Source organism: Callospermophilus lateralis, chromosome 2 (assembly GCF_048772815.1).
Source record: "Callospermophilus lateralis isolate mCalLat2 chromosome 2, mCalLat2.hap1, whole genome shotgun sequence".
Taxonomy (NCBI): Eukaryota; Metazoa; Chordata; class Mammalia; order Rodentia; family Sciuridae; genus Callospermophilus; species Callospermophilus lateralis.
Window position 1 is genome coordinate 2,288,954 of NC_135306.1, and position 14,157 is coordinate 2,303,110.

The window sequence follows — 14,157 nt, forward strand, 5'->3', positions numbered from 1 at the left end:
CCTGGTGCCAGGTCCTGGGAGCCGCTCTGGCAAACTCCCCTCTCTGCGAACGTCCTCCAGCAGCCACTTGTCCCCAGCAGCTGCCTAACCAGCTCTGGGTCCTCCCAGCCCTGAGCACCCCAGTCCTCCCCCAGGACTGACGCGGCCTCCTAGCCCCCACCCGCCTGTGTCTGGGATGTGAGGAGGTGGCCTGGTTGTCAGGCCAGCCTAGCCACCTGCGGGCCTGCCCTGGGAACCTGGGGGTGGGCCTCCTGCCCAGGGAGGCCGAGGAGGGCACGGGAGGATACAGACGTGTCTGCCTCGCCCACAGGCCCAGCTCCTCCTCCCAGGCCTGGAGCAGGAAGGCAAGGCCCGAACCCCACTCACCTGCACCCACTTAGCTCCTGCCTGTGGGGGGATTGAAGGGGGTGGCACAGAGGCCCTCAGATGGCACTGGGTCTGGGCACCAAGCCAGGGCTGGTGCTTATTCTGTTATGAACGTTATGAATCAGCCGCCTCTCTCCACCCCACAGCCACCCCCCACCGTGTGTCCAGGATGGTATGGGCTGCCCACTTTCGGGAGTCCACCTTTGCCTTAAGGATTCCATGCCTACTCCGCGGCCCAGCCCTCCCCACCTTGTGCAACTGCAGAGATGCCAGCTGGTCTCCGAATGTGACGCCTGCCTCTGCACCCCACCTTCTGCCGGCCCTTCTCACCGCGTCTCCAAGCCCTGCCCTTCTGCAGGCCTGGCCTGGCCAGGAGCCGAGCTCAGAACTGACCCCACCCCCTGCACCCCAGCCTGGAGAGCTGCCCCAACAGGATCCAGTTCCACATTCTGGAATCTGGTGCAGAAGTGGCAGGTCCAGGGTCACCAGAGGCCCAGGCTCCCCTGCGGCAGAGAGTTGGCTCTGGGAGTGACCCACCCTCTGTGGGGCTCGAGGGGAGAGTTGACTGACCTGTGCCAGGCACTTGCCCAGTACCTGTCCTGGGAGTTCGGGGTAAAGTGAACTTCCCACCAGCTTTGGTGTGGCATGAGGCGGTCACCTGCTGGGGAGGATGGGAAGCCCCAGCCAGAGCAGGCCTGGTCTGACCAGCAGGGCCCTCCTGGGGTTTTTGGTGAGGCAGAAACTGGGCCCTCTGGGGCGGGGACAGCCCCCTGAGGTCGCCCTTGGCTTGGGGCTGGGCTGGCAGGTGGGGTGGCCTCCCACTCCTGGCCACAGACACGGTTGGCTCAGGCCTTGGGATCTGGACGAGGGCACGGCAGGGCCTGCCTCCCAGAGCTGGAGACAGCGCCTGAGTGGCAGACTCCCACCTGCCCTGTGGGCTGAGCGGGCTGTGCTCGAGGGCCCCTGGTGAGTGGCCCCGCAGCTGTCTGCATCCTGACCATGCTTCCCAGGCCCAGGGAGCGTCCCCCTGTACTGGCCACTCTGGGAGGCCCTGGAGGGACTTGGTGGGGTGGAGCAATCTGCCCCCTCCCTCCCTCCTCTGGCCACAGTGACACTCAGCCTAAGTTATGCTGGCTCCGGCTCAGGAGGACAGATGCGGACGGGGATGGAGGACTCCTTTGGGTCTGAATGGGATCACCAGGGCCTGGGGGGCCTGGCGCACCCTGTGGCCCCTCCAAAACCCAGCTGCTGCCCTTGGTGTAGGATTCTGCCTCTGGGAACCCTGCCTGTGCCCCAGGGGCTATTTCCAGGGATGGAGAAGCTCTGCTGTCCACCACACCTCCCTCTGCCCAGGGAGGTCCCTCCTCTGAGCAGAAAAGAGCCCGGCTGGCCTCTGGGCACAAGAAGCTCCAGAGCAGATGCAGGACTGGTTTATTGTAAGGGGGAAGGGCGCAGGTCAGGAGGCATCCAGAAACGGGGCCACAGGAAACGCTGGCTCTGGGCTGCACACAAGGAGCCCTGGAAAGCCAGATGCTTTGCTGCTGATCTCCGGCCCAGCAGGACGCCCCCCTGCCCCGCCCACGTGCTAGGGGAGCACTTGGCTCCTGGGTCAGGATATGGGGGTTCCCTGGGTCTGTCCCCTCTCTGCATGGCCCTGCAGCCTCGTTCCCCAGGCCCTGCATACCCCATGGCTGAGCAAGAAGCCGAGCTCCTGCACCCCTGGAGTCTCACGGGCCTCTGTCTCGAGCCCCCTACACTAGGCCAAGACCTCCAGGTCACAGGCGCTGAGCCTCCTGTCCCTGGTCTTGAGTGGCGATTCCTGGGTATCCCCCCACATCCTCGAGCCACTGAGACAGCCTCAACCCTGGCCTGGGAGCCTGCCTAATGAGCCAGAAGGCAGGGTGTGGGGAGGCATCCTGCCCTGGGTGCAGGGGAGGACCCAGGGGGGCCCTGGAGGGATGAGGGCCTGACTGTGCTTGGCAGAGCTCTAAGGGGCACCAGGATGCAGGGAGCACTGGGCCAAGCACAGGATGAGCCAGGGAGTGGCCGGGAGTGTGTGTGTGTGTGTGTGTGTGCACCATGGTGTGTGTGTACAGGGGTGGGCAGGAAGCGGGTGACTGCAGATGAGGAACAGGGAGGCTGAGGCCAGGGGCGAACCTCCCTTCTCCTGGGTGGCTGGAAGCTGTGGCCCATCCTGAGATCCCAAGCTGGGCTTCTGGAGAGGGGCCTGCTCCTTTGGGCTGGCCTAGGTCCACCCGATGTTCTGACTCAGTCTGGGTCCCAGAACACAGCCTCTTAGCAAGCATAGCCCAGTAGACTAGGGGCTGCACTGGGCAGGGTGGTCCCCAGAGAAAGCCACCTGCCAGAACTGGTGGCAGTAAAGACAGGGGACAGGCAGGTGTCTACTCACCTAGGACCCCAGGGAGGTGCATCTTGCTGCAGACCAAAGAGGGAGCAGAGGTTACTGACCCCAGATGAGGCCACTCCAGCCCATGCGGACCCCTCCTCCTGCCCACTGCCCCCTCTGGCCCCAGGGAGGACTTACTATGGGGGGGTTTACCCTGGCCAGCGTGTTCCGAGGTGGCTTACCGTGAGCAGACAGTTCCACGATGTTGTCTGGCTGGATACCTCTCCTGAGCGTGTGCTTCCTGTATGCCTCCTGCCCCACCTCGTTCACCAGGAAGGTCCTGCCTGCAGCCCCCGGAGTCAAACACCCAGTCACAGGGGACTGCAACCTCTTGGAATCCACTGGGGGCCAGCAAGGAGAGCCCTGGGGCAGCCCCAGGGGAAGGCTCCAGCCCTGAGCCCCGCTGCCCACTGCGGCCTGCCGTCCAGCCAGGACCCCAGGTCTCCCCGCCCTGAGACATGCACTTCTTCTGCTGTCCCAGGTGGGATGGGGCTGGCACCTACCGTGGAGCTCCACCACGATCAGAGCACCCGCTTCACGGCGGTTCTCCAGGTCCATGATGAGGAAGCCATCGCCCACAGCCACGAAGGTGAGGAAGTTTTTACCTTCATCTGCAACGGAAACCAGGTGGCACAAGGCCTGCTGGGTCTAGGCACCCTGCCCGCCAGCACCGCGCCTCCCCCAAGGGCTCAGCATTGGCTGGCTGGCCACAACCTGGGACCCTGCCACCCAGACCACGGACTCCATCAAGCTCTGTGTCTCTGTGTCACCGTCTCAGTCTCTCTCCGGGGCAGGAGGCAGGGAGGGCAGCACAGGAGGAAGGGGGGCCAGGACTCCCCAGTCTTGACAGAGCTGTCTGTGCCTCCTGCCAGGCTCCAGCTCGGCAAATGCTAGACGCAGCCTGTCCATCAGGCACCGCTCAGCTCCGCGCCCTCCTCTCCGGGGGCAGGCTGGTACCCTCTGTCCCTAGATGACCTGCCCCCGCCTCACAAACGTTCCTTTGTGCTTTGGGACCTATGTTCACGGGGGAAATGTCAGCCGCACCCAGGGCCTGGGCAAGGAAGTGCCAGAGCCGTTCTCTCCACCGACCTCCCTCCAGCTGGAGCCTCGGGAGGGCCCAGGAGAAGGGCCAGCGGTCCACGAGGAACCGTGGCATTCCAGGGAAGAGTACGGGGCTGCCGCTCTGGGATTTTGAAACTCAGAGGGGTGGCTACCGGGCTGTGGGGGCACCTCCCCCTTCACCCACTCCCCACTTCTTCCAGAATATCCCTGGCCAGTTGCCTTTGTACCCACTCATGGCCAACCCCCGCTAGCCGTGGGGCACTTTGACTCACACTCAAAAGTGTAGCGGCCGGGCGTGTTGGTCTTCTTCCCAATGTAGAATTCCTGCACGCACTTTCCATCTTTCCTGAAAGAAAGCAACGTCCTCTCTCCTTCCCCCTCTCTCCCTCTCTCCCTCTTTCTTTCTGCTCTCTCTCCTTTCCTCCCTCCCTCCCTCCTGTGTGTGGGGGATGGAGCCCAGGGCCCCTGCACACTAGGCAAGCTCTACCGCTGAGCCACACCCAGTCCTTACACAGCAGGTTTCCTGAGACATGCAGCTGGACCTGGGTCCCCCCAAGGGCACCTGGAGCAGGAGCCAGTTGCTGGCCTGGTTTTCCCAGATGGAGCTATGGACACCATATACCCTCCAGGAGAGTGGCCCAGAGGACCCAGCAGTGTTTGGGGGTCCTCCTGGGTGGGGTGTCGGGGGCGGGAGGTTGAGCTGTGAGCAGCTGGGAGGCCCTGGGGAGAGGGGTTGGGATGTGGCCGGTCGGAGCCAGGATGGGAGACGGGTCATGCCAAGGACGCAGCCCCAGCCCCTCGCCTGTGGAAGTAGGTGATGTTCAGGTCTCCGTCCTCCAGGAGTTTGATGCCAGACATGGAACACAGGTAGGAGCCTCCTTCCTCAATAACAGACGGGTCGGTGGCACCGAGCTTGACGGTGTGCCAGCGCCCCTCCACCTGCAGGCAGCAAGGCCCTGTCCTCACCCTGGTGGTCCTGGGGAGCCTTCTTCCCTGGCGCCTGGTTGCAGCAGTGGGCAGGGGCAGGGTTGCCCCGAGGGGTGTAGGGTGCCGACCCACCTTATCTCAGACCTCATGCTAATAGGGCTTGAGGGCTGCCACTCTGCCCCCAGCCCAGCCAGGCTGGCCAGTGTAGTGTGGGCCATGGCGCTGCTGACGGGTGGGCATGGTGCCTGCACCCCAGCCCCTGGCAGAGTGGGCAGTCCTCTCACACAGAGGCCGTGGGGTCGTGTGCAATGGGACACAGGTGGGGAGCTCTGGCCTAAGGGTTCCCTCCCTCTGTTCAGGCCCCAAGCTTGCAGCCCTCCTGGGGGCTGGACACTGATGGGCTCCCAGGTGGCCACACACCCTGAGGGAACCCAGAGGAGTGAGGGGTCACTGTCCCAGAGCTCCTGGCCCCTGGAAGGACACTACTGTCCCTGTGGGTTCTCAGTGCTGAGGCTGGCTCACACCCACTGGTCTGCTGCCTCCCAGCTGTCGGGGGCATGGAGCTTGGTGTCTTCCTGTGTGACACGGCTGATCGCTGGCTGTGCTGAGGAGTGTCAGGGTGTGCAAGGGGCTGTGGTCATTGGGGTGCACACTGGGGGTATTGGGGTACAAGGGGCCCAGGAGCAGCCTCAGGGATGGGGGTGCCCTCCACCCCTCCCTCCAGCCCCCAAGAGCACCTGTTCAGGGTGGAAGCCGGGTTGCACAGGCACCAGGCTTTGGTCCTGCTGGGCCCAGGCCAGGCCCAGCCAGAGGCTGAGCAGCAGCAGCATCATGGCCCTGTGTGGCTGTTCCATTCGGGATGCAGCTTGCTGGATGCGGTGTGGACAGCCCTGCTCTGTTGCATATATACTGCTCCAGAGCCAGGGCCAGGGCCAGGGCCAGGGCCAGGGCCAAGCCCAGAGGGAACAGCCCCCCTGCTGCCTCGCCCTTGCACCATCCCCCGGAACCAACGTGTTTGCACACAGGGAGTTTGGAGAGGGTCGCTGCCAGCCTGGGGCCATGAGCTGCTTCCTCTGAAAAGGTCTTGACAGGGGCTCTGGGCCAGGCCTCCAGTGCCACTTGGCTCCTGGACTGAGAGGCCTCTGTGGTGGCCTGGGCACATCCGGGGCTCCAGTGGGCTCACAGGGATGAGGGCCCTGCAGCCTCAGCACCACAGGCCGTTGGTAGGAGTGGGGGTTGCACCCCTCTTCTGGAGAGGCCCTGCTTCCCCTGGGGGCTGGGACCCACAAGTTGAGGACTGTAGGGCTTCCCTCAGTCCCAACCCCCACCCCGAGTGACTGTGTTGCTTTATGGGTCTCTGTGTGGAGGTGGGCTCCGGGGCAATCCGGGCCTCTGGGCACCCTGGGGCACAGCAGCTGGACATGGGACAGCTGAGGCTGGCTTTGCCCTGCTTTGGGCAGGCTAGTCTGTGTGGCTGGCCCTGGTGCTGGCCTCATGCTGGTGCCCACTCCCAATGCCAGGACTCCAGGCTCCATGAGACCTGCGAGGGGCTGGGAGAGGCCAGGACCTGACCCGGGTTGTGCTGAGCCAGGGAGAGGACACGCTTCAAGGGTCGGTCCTCTGAGCCCTGCCCTCTGTGGCCACGGGAGCCCATGAGGCCACGTATCCGGCTTGGCCCAGCTCCTTACCAACGTAGGGAGGCCGAGCTGCTCAGCTGGCGAGACTAAAAGGATTACGCTGGCCGAGAACTCGGAGTCATCAAAGGTGCAGGCCGCGGGCGGGAGAAGCACGTGGCTGCTCATGGGCCAGCTGGAGGATGGTCTGCTGGTCATGGGATCATACTCCCAGATGATGGACAGGCCAGGGGAGGCTGGGGGCAGCGGGGACCAGGTGCAATGGCTTGCTGTGCCATGAGCCCCCTGGAGACTCCTTCTGGCTCTCAATGCTGGCCCTTGGGCTTCCTGTCCCTTGTGGGGTGGGGAGGCCAGCAGCAGCCGCTGCTGGATCTCGTGGCGCGTGTGTGTATGAGCGTGCCTGTGTGCGCCTGTGCCCGAGTGTGCACACGTGTGAGAGTGAGCGTGAGTGTGCCTGTGCGTGCACATAGTTCTGTTTGTGTGAGTGTGTACTGTCACGTCTGCAGTCCGGTTGTGCCGGGGCAGAGGGTAGGTTGCCAGGAGAGAAATAGGATGCGAGGTTCCAACACAGGGCCTAGGTTGCCGCGGCGTGCTTCCGAGGACAGTCCAGGGCCACAGGCCGACAGTCCGTCTGTCCCTCTGTGCTTGCCAAGCAGCAGCTCCTCTCCCTCCCGGTGTTCTGCCCAGTGGCGGCCAGTTGGACAAGTGACACGTGTCCTCTCCAACGTGCCTTCAGTCCCGCCCCAGCCCCGCTGAGAGGCGTTCTGTGTGTCAGGCTGCTTCAGATCGTGGTGTGACCAGCACCCAAGGAGCAGGGTCCTGGCTAGGTGGAGGAAGCCTGGGTCGGTCCAGATCAGAAGGACCTGGGCTTTCTGGCCCGGCTCTGCTCCCATAGTTCTTCAGCTTGGCAAGGGTTTGAGAATACAAAGGGGCCCTCAGGGACACCGTCTTCACCGTCCCCCGTCAAGGACTTGTATCCCGCGTGCACTCATCTGCCTCTGCACAGGAGGGAGCTAAAGATGCTTGGAAGGCTGTGGAAATGGCCATGGGCACCTGGAAGTCCAGAAATGTCCTCAACAGCATCCCCCAAGGTGTGAGCAAGGCTGGCAGAGCTGCCCCTGGACACCCGGGGACAGCATCACCTGAGGCCAGCAGAGGAAGCATGAGCTGGTAGAGTTCTCACTGTTGTACATCTGGTTTTAGTTGCTAGCTCTCTGGGGAGGAGAGCAGGTGGCCACATGTGCTGCAGGTGGGCTGTGAAAGTGCCCGTGGTCCTGCAGGTGGACTCGGGCCCCCGTCAGCCACAGCTCTCCTGGCCACCAGGACAGATGACAGCAACCGATGAACCGCCCACTAGTATTTCTGTAAAATTCCGACCAAATTTTCCCAGGGCACTTTGATGTAATAAGAGGCCTTGGGCTCCACCAAGTGGCCATCCTGGGGCATGGCATGCGCACAGACCTGCTAGGAGTTGGCTTCTGCATTTGGTTCAGTCCTCTGGATCCAGAGCACCCAGGCCCACGAAAACTGCTGGCTGGCCTTCTCCTTGCTGGGGCTGTGAGCGCAGGGGGCCCCTCTCCCCTAAGGTTTGGGGTGGCTTTTCAGAAGCCACACTGGTCCCTCTGAGGAGCATCATCAAGAGAGCGAGAAAAACTTGTCTACTTACACAGGGTGATGACCTGTGAAGTTCCAGCTATTCCAATAGCTTCTGGTGGCCTCTTGGTGGTTCTGATCTGCATTCCTTAGGGTTCTGAGCTTCCTTCACCTGCTTGTCATTTGCATCTCACCTGGTGAAGTTCCTGTTCAAATACTTGTCCATGTGAGAAACAAAAGAAAAGACTTTATTTTGAGATAATTTAAAGACTCAGAGAAGAACTGCAAACACAGAACAGAACTCCGTACCCTTTATCCTACTGGCCCCAGGATTGACATCCCACCCCAGGAGAGGACCGCAGAACCACATTAACGAAGTTACCCAGGATTCTCTGGGAACAGGTGCTGTCTGCCCTGCACAGCCTGACACAGAGTCTACGTCGCATTCAGTTGTGTCCTCCGATCTGTGACAGGGTGGGTCTGCGAATTTTAGGATTCTTCCGCTGTTTAAAAAATACAAGTTTTGTCTTAAAGAAGTCGTAGACTCGCATGCACTTGTAAGAAGTGGTACAGAGGTATCCTGCCGACCTCCCCAGCTGGCCTGCGGTGACCTCCCCCACACACTGTGCAGCTTCAGCACTGAGTTATGGGTTATGGATGGACACGCCTACGCAAGCGCCCCCTGCTGCCCCCCAGCGGCCACGCTGCTCCCTCCTGGCTCTGTTCCTGTCTGTACTGTGTCACTCAATAATGTTCTGTAGATGGAATCACACAGTGCAGAACCTTTGGGAATGGTCCCGCGCCCACTGCTATTCCCTAGAGAGCCAGTGGATTTGTGCACGTAGGAAGTGTCTTCTCCTCATTGCTGAGTAGCCCCCCATGGTGTGCATGCACCCCCGACCCTGTCCAATGGACCACTTGCTGGAAGACCTCAGCCTTGCCTCCAGCGTCAGCTCCAGGAACAGAGCTGCCGTCCACCCCTGTGCACGGGGTTCTGGTGAACACAGATTCTGCTCTCTGGAAGAACGTCAGGAGGGCCCTGCTGGGGGCGTGGCCGAGCATGCTGCGCTGGGGAAAAACCGCCAAGCTGTGTCCCCAGTGGCTGTGCTGCCTCCCACCGGCCCCACATGGCGTGAATGACGGCGTCTCCAGCACCAGGCAAGCCACTCTTCCTGGCCCTTGTCGTCCTGACGGATGTCGATGACATTTAATTTCCCTAATGGCTGATAATGCTGAGCACTTTTTCCTGTGCTAATCAGCTATCTGAATAGTCTTTTGGGAAATGTCTCTTCAAATCTGTTGTCCATTTCCTAACTGGCTCTTCATTTTTTCTATTGTTGAATTCAAGTACTTTATATATCCTAGACACGCCTTTGGCCAGGTGTGTCACCTGCAGGCATCTCACCTCTGTCTGATCCTGGCCCTTGGCCAGGTGTGTCACCTGCAGACATCTTACCTCCATGTGATCCCCGCCCTTGGCCAGGTGGTCACCTGCAGGCATCTTACCTCCATCTGATCCCCGCCCTTGGCCAGGTGGTCACCTGCAGGCATCTCACTCCCATCTGTGTCTTTTCGTCTTCTTCAGAGTCTTTTGCTGAGCAATTTTTAAAAATTTTATTCAAATCTGATTTTTCAACTTTTTAACTTTACGAATTGTGTGTTTGGTGCCAAATAAAAGCTCGTTACCAACTGTAGATTCTGGTGGTGTTTTCCTGTCTTCTTATTAAAATCATAAGCCTCATGTTTTGCTTTTAGCCTGAGGTCCAGTTTTCACTAGACCTTTACAAGGTGGGAGACTTAGATTCAAGTCCTTTTCTTTCCTTTCCTCCCCGCTCCGCTCCCCCTCCCTCTGTTCCTTCTTTTGCCTGGGGTTGTGAAATCACACAATTTCTTGAGAAGGCCATCTGTCCTGAATTGATTTGCTTTTGTGCCTTTGTCAAAAATTGGCTGGCAGATTTGTGTGGACTTGGTTCTGGGCTCTCTATGCCACCCCCCGGATCTGTGTGCCTATGACTCTGCTAATATCACCAATCTGGATAACCAAATTTATAACACTTCAAATTTGATAAGTTGACTCCTCCCATTTTGTTCTTTTTCAAAATTATTTTAGTAAATCTAGTTTTTTGCTTTTCCACATGAATCTTAGAATAATTTTATCGATGTCTCCGAAAATCTTGCTAGGAATTTGACAATAGTTAATTGAAACTGTATGTCAATTTTGGGAGAATGGACATCTTTACTACATCTTTATTGTGTCAGGATTGTGTACCTTTCAGCAGATAAAGCCTGTGCAATCTAATTTACATTTAATTTACACTCATTTTTTTTTCTGAGTATAAGTGGTATTGTGTTTTATATTTCAGTGTCCATATGCCCATTGCTAGTGGTAGAAAAGCAATTGAGTTTTGTATCTTTTTCTTATATCTTGCCAACTTGGTGCATTCATTTATTAGTTCTGGTAGTTTTAAAAAATATCTTCTTTTTCTGCACATTCAATCATCTCATCTGCAAATAGACATAGTTTTATTCTTCCTTTCAGACCCACAGGCTTTTAATTGTATTTTCTTGTTATTGCCCTGGCTGGAACTTTCTGCCCTATGATGAATGAGAAGATGTCCTTGAGGTCCCTGTCCTTAGCAGCAGCTGTGGACCGACTGTCTGTGTCTCCCTAAAATTAACATGTTGAAGTCGTAATGTGATGTGGAGCATTTGGAGGTGGGCCTCTGGGAGACATCAGGGTTTAGATCCTGCATGGGGGGCCCTTCATAATGGGACTAATACTCTTAAAAGAATAGGAAACGATAAGAGATCTCTCCACCACGAGGAATACAACAAAAGGAAGACATCTCAAGCCAGGGAGCAGGTCCCAGCCTTCCCGGCTTTGAAACTTTGATAAATAAATGTCAAGACACCCCCAGTCTATGGCATTTGTGAGAGCAGGTTGAGCTAAGGCAGGAAAGATATTCCATTGTTCACCCTGAAGTATGAAGTTTTTGTAGCTGTGCCATATTACGTCAAAGAAGCTCCCATCTATTTCTATTTTTCTGGATAATTTTTAAGGGATGGGTCTTTATTTTGTGAAATGCTTTCGTGGACTCATAGGCCTCTCCTTCGTTGTTTGATGACATGATGAATCACTGGTTGACTGGTTCCCATCTTGAACCTGCTGCCCCGGAAGGTGACGTGAGCGCCCGTCAGGCAGGGACGTCCAGAGAGCAGCTTGAGGCCCTCCAGGTGCTGTGTCCTCCCTCTGGCCTGGTGGCCAGCAGCCCTGTGGATAGCATCTGACCGCCCAGACCCCTGACACACAAGGAACGGTGTTCCTGCCAGCCCACAAAGGGCATTTTGCATCAACAAGAAGTCGGCATCTGATGTTTTAAGTCAGAGACTTTAGGCACTTCATGAGCACGGCATAATCCATCCTTGGTTGAATGACACTCTTGATGTGCATGTTTGCCTCGGGAATGAGGAATATATTGAAATATATATTTTCAACACCCTTGGTCTCCTGGGCTAAATCTTGATGTCACTGGGTTCAATCTGAGGACGAGTTCCACTTTTGTGTCTCTGTTCCAGATGGGATGGGCCTCCCCATCATCTCCTGGCATCGTCCTCATCCTCCTGGTGGGGGCCTGGGCCAGGTGCGGCGGCTGGCTTTCTTTTGAGACCATCGCCATCGTCCTTTTTTTCTTGTGCTTTTCCAGCCAATCAGAGTGATCAAGACCAGCGGACGGGCTTCAGGCTGCCCTGCACGTCCTTCCCCATACCTGACGGCCAAAACTAAAACTTAAAGACAAGTTTCTCCACAATGTCTGCCCCCACGAAAGCCACCCAACGGGTGTCCTGTCCCCAAATATGTGAGGCCTAATACACAGAAGCCATGACCCGCAGCCCGGCTCTGCCCACGTCCATCGGCAGGAAAGGCAAAGGCAAGTCTCACTGCTTTACTGATTGGCTCAGGGCAGGGGCCCCAGGGTGACCCTGGGAGGGGCTGGGGCCCAGGAAGAGGGGCTCGGCCAGCCGCGGCCTGGGACATCAGGCCTCCTACTTTCTGACAGGGGTGATGCTGTCTCTCCACACGGAGGCCAAGATCCTGGGCTTGAGGTGGTGATGGGGTCCCCATGATGCTGAGAATCTGCAGACTCTGGCCAGCGCCTCCTGGCCAGAGCGAGGGGCCCTCCTAGTGCCAGAGGGCCTCCCAGCCCCAGGTTTGAGGTCTGTCCCTCCCAGGCCAGCCCTGCCCAGCCCTCCACCCTCACCCAGGTCCATGCCCAGAGGAGCGGCCTGACTCAGCAAGAGCCCGGGACCATGAGGTGAGGTCTTGGAAAAGAGCAGTACAAAGGACAGTGGCACTTCTCCAGGACCCAGGATCCCGCCCATCCTGCAGGGCCACCTGCCTGAGGACAGAGGGGCGTCTGGGACCCAGGTGGGCGTGCCAGGCCCTGGGGGCAGGGCTGCCATTACCTGAGGCAGGACCCACAGGAGCTCCCCAGACGCGGCACTGCTCTGCAGAGGAAGGGGCAACAGGGCGTCAGGGGACAAGAGACGAGGGGGGGACTCAGCAGCCCGGGGGAGGGTCTGGGGCTCAGGGGAGGGAGGCAGCACCCCTGGGGGAGTCCTGCACCCACCCACCCCACCTGGGAGGCCGGCAGGACTGGGGAGGGCCCGCCGGACAGAGGGTGCTGCCCTGCTCCTGGGGGACCAGCAGTGGACTCGGGTGCCCTGGCTTCCTGCTGAGGGACAGAGGGCTGCACCCAGAGCTGGGGTGGCCTGGGTCTACCTCCCCCTGGGACAGTCCAGGAAGACCCCAGGGGCTGGGACAGCGTCTGGAGCACTCTGTGGAACTCCTCCACGACCTTGGGCCTTCATGGTCCTGTCTGTGGGGCGGGGTCAGGGCTGGGCCTGGGGCTGCGGGGAGCGGGCTCCGGGGCTGCAGGGCTGCTGGGCAGCACTCTGGAGAAGGAGGCTGGGTGCCCTAGGGTGGCAGGTCAGTGAGGTGCAGGTTCACAGGTGGTCTGTGCCCGCTGCCCACCCTCAGCCCCCTGCCTGGACAGTGAGTGGGTGGTCACATGGGGACCTGGGAACGCCCTGTGGCCCGGCCACATCACGAGGAGCAGGCCACCTTGCCTTGCCCTCTGCAGCCTGAGGGCCCTTGTGTACCTACCAGCTTCTCACGGGGTGAGAGGGCCAGCAGTCCCCACAAGGAAGGTCACTGGCCTGTGGTGGCCTGTGACTGCGTCCTCAGCCCGCCCCATGCACACCTGCCTCACCCCCAGGAGGGTGTCTTCCCCCTGCCCGGGCCCCACAGACCCCTGTCACCACCGTCACCTCTCCCACTGGCTTCTGCTGTGACACCCAGCCTCCCCCCCCCACCCCCAGGTGACAGTGGCTGCCCCTCAGCCCTGCTCCGTCCTCCACAGGACTCCTGGTCTCCTGGGGAAGGGACTCCTGGGCCCAGGATGGAGTGCGTGCGCACTGACCCATACGCACACCCACCCACAGTGCATGGGGAGGACCCCCAGCCATGACCCCTGGGTACCACTTCCCGCAGGGACCAGGGACTTGGGACGCACCCAGGTACTGGCAGGTCAGGCTCTGCTTGGGGCGATGGTGTTTTCTAGGCAGAGGGGTGGGGAGCTTCCGGTCAGTGTGCAGCAGGAAGGCCTTGTCCTGTCCATATTTAGAGAGGAAGACAGGGCCCAGGGATCCCAGATCCTTCCCTCCTGCAGGAGGCTGGGTGCTGGCCAGACCTCACAGAGCAATGGGACTCCCCCATGGTCAGCAACCACCGGGGTCTGAGGGCTCCTGGCCCCGGTTCCTCCCCTGGCTATGCGTTCCCGCCCCTCACGTTCTGGGCTGTGCGGCAGTCACGCCCACCCGGGGTGGGGAGCTTCTCCCAGCACCCTCGTGGGGGGCACAGTGGAACTAGGGCTCTAGGGGTGGAGAGACCAGCTGCGGGAGGTGGGGCTCTGGCCTAGGCCAGTGGTGTGAGCCACACCCTCCATGGAAGGTGACGCTGGGGCCCTACATGGTGACAACCGTGTCTCCAGGTGTCTCCGTGGTGGCAGTGTGCCAGGAGGGGTTGCATGAGGTGGGCTGGGGCAGGGCAGGCACAGAAAGTCCCTGGGTGGGGAGGAGAGGACCTGATAGAGGGGAAGCACCCTCCTC

General features: G+C 59.7%; 1 protein-coding gene across 1 annotated transcript; it reads right to left on the minus strand.

Annotated features, from left to right (window-relative positions):
- Nucleotides 1-2,776: 2,776 nt before the first annotated feature.
- On the minus strand, nt 2,777-5,616 carry LOC143392147 (allergen Fel d 4-like). Its single transcript, XM_076844967.2, has 6 exons — nt 5,500-5,616; nt 4,638-4,774; nt 4,108-4,181; nt 3,277-3,384; nt 2,956-3,057; nt 2,777-2,802 (listed from the first exon to the last, which is right to left on the minus strand). The coding sequence occupies exons 1-6, from the start codon at nt 5,614-5,616 to the stop codon at nt 2,777-2,779; spliced, it is 564 nt and encodes a 187-aa protein (XP_076701082.2).
- Between the last annotated feature and the right edge of the window lie 8,541 nt (nt 5,617-14,157).

Excerpts from the sequence above, each read along its gene's own strand:
- LOC143392147 (XM_076844967.2), bottom strand. The coding sequence starts at position 5,616 with ATGGAACAGCCACACAGGGCCATGATGCTGCTGCTGCTCAGCCTCTGG. Across the intron at positions 3,058-3,276 it reads GATCGTGGTGGAGCTCCACG|GCAGGACCTTCCTGGTGAAC; the intron begins GTAGGTGCCAGC and ends CGGGGGCTGCAG. Across the intron at positions 2,803-2,955 it reads CGTGGAACTGTCTGCTCACG|CAAGATGCACCTCCCTGGGG; the intron begins GTAAGCCACCTC and ends TTTGGTCTGCAG.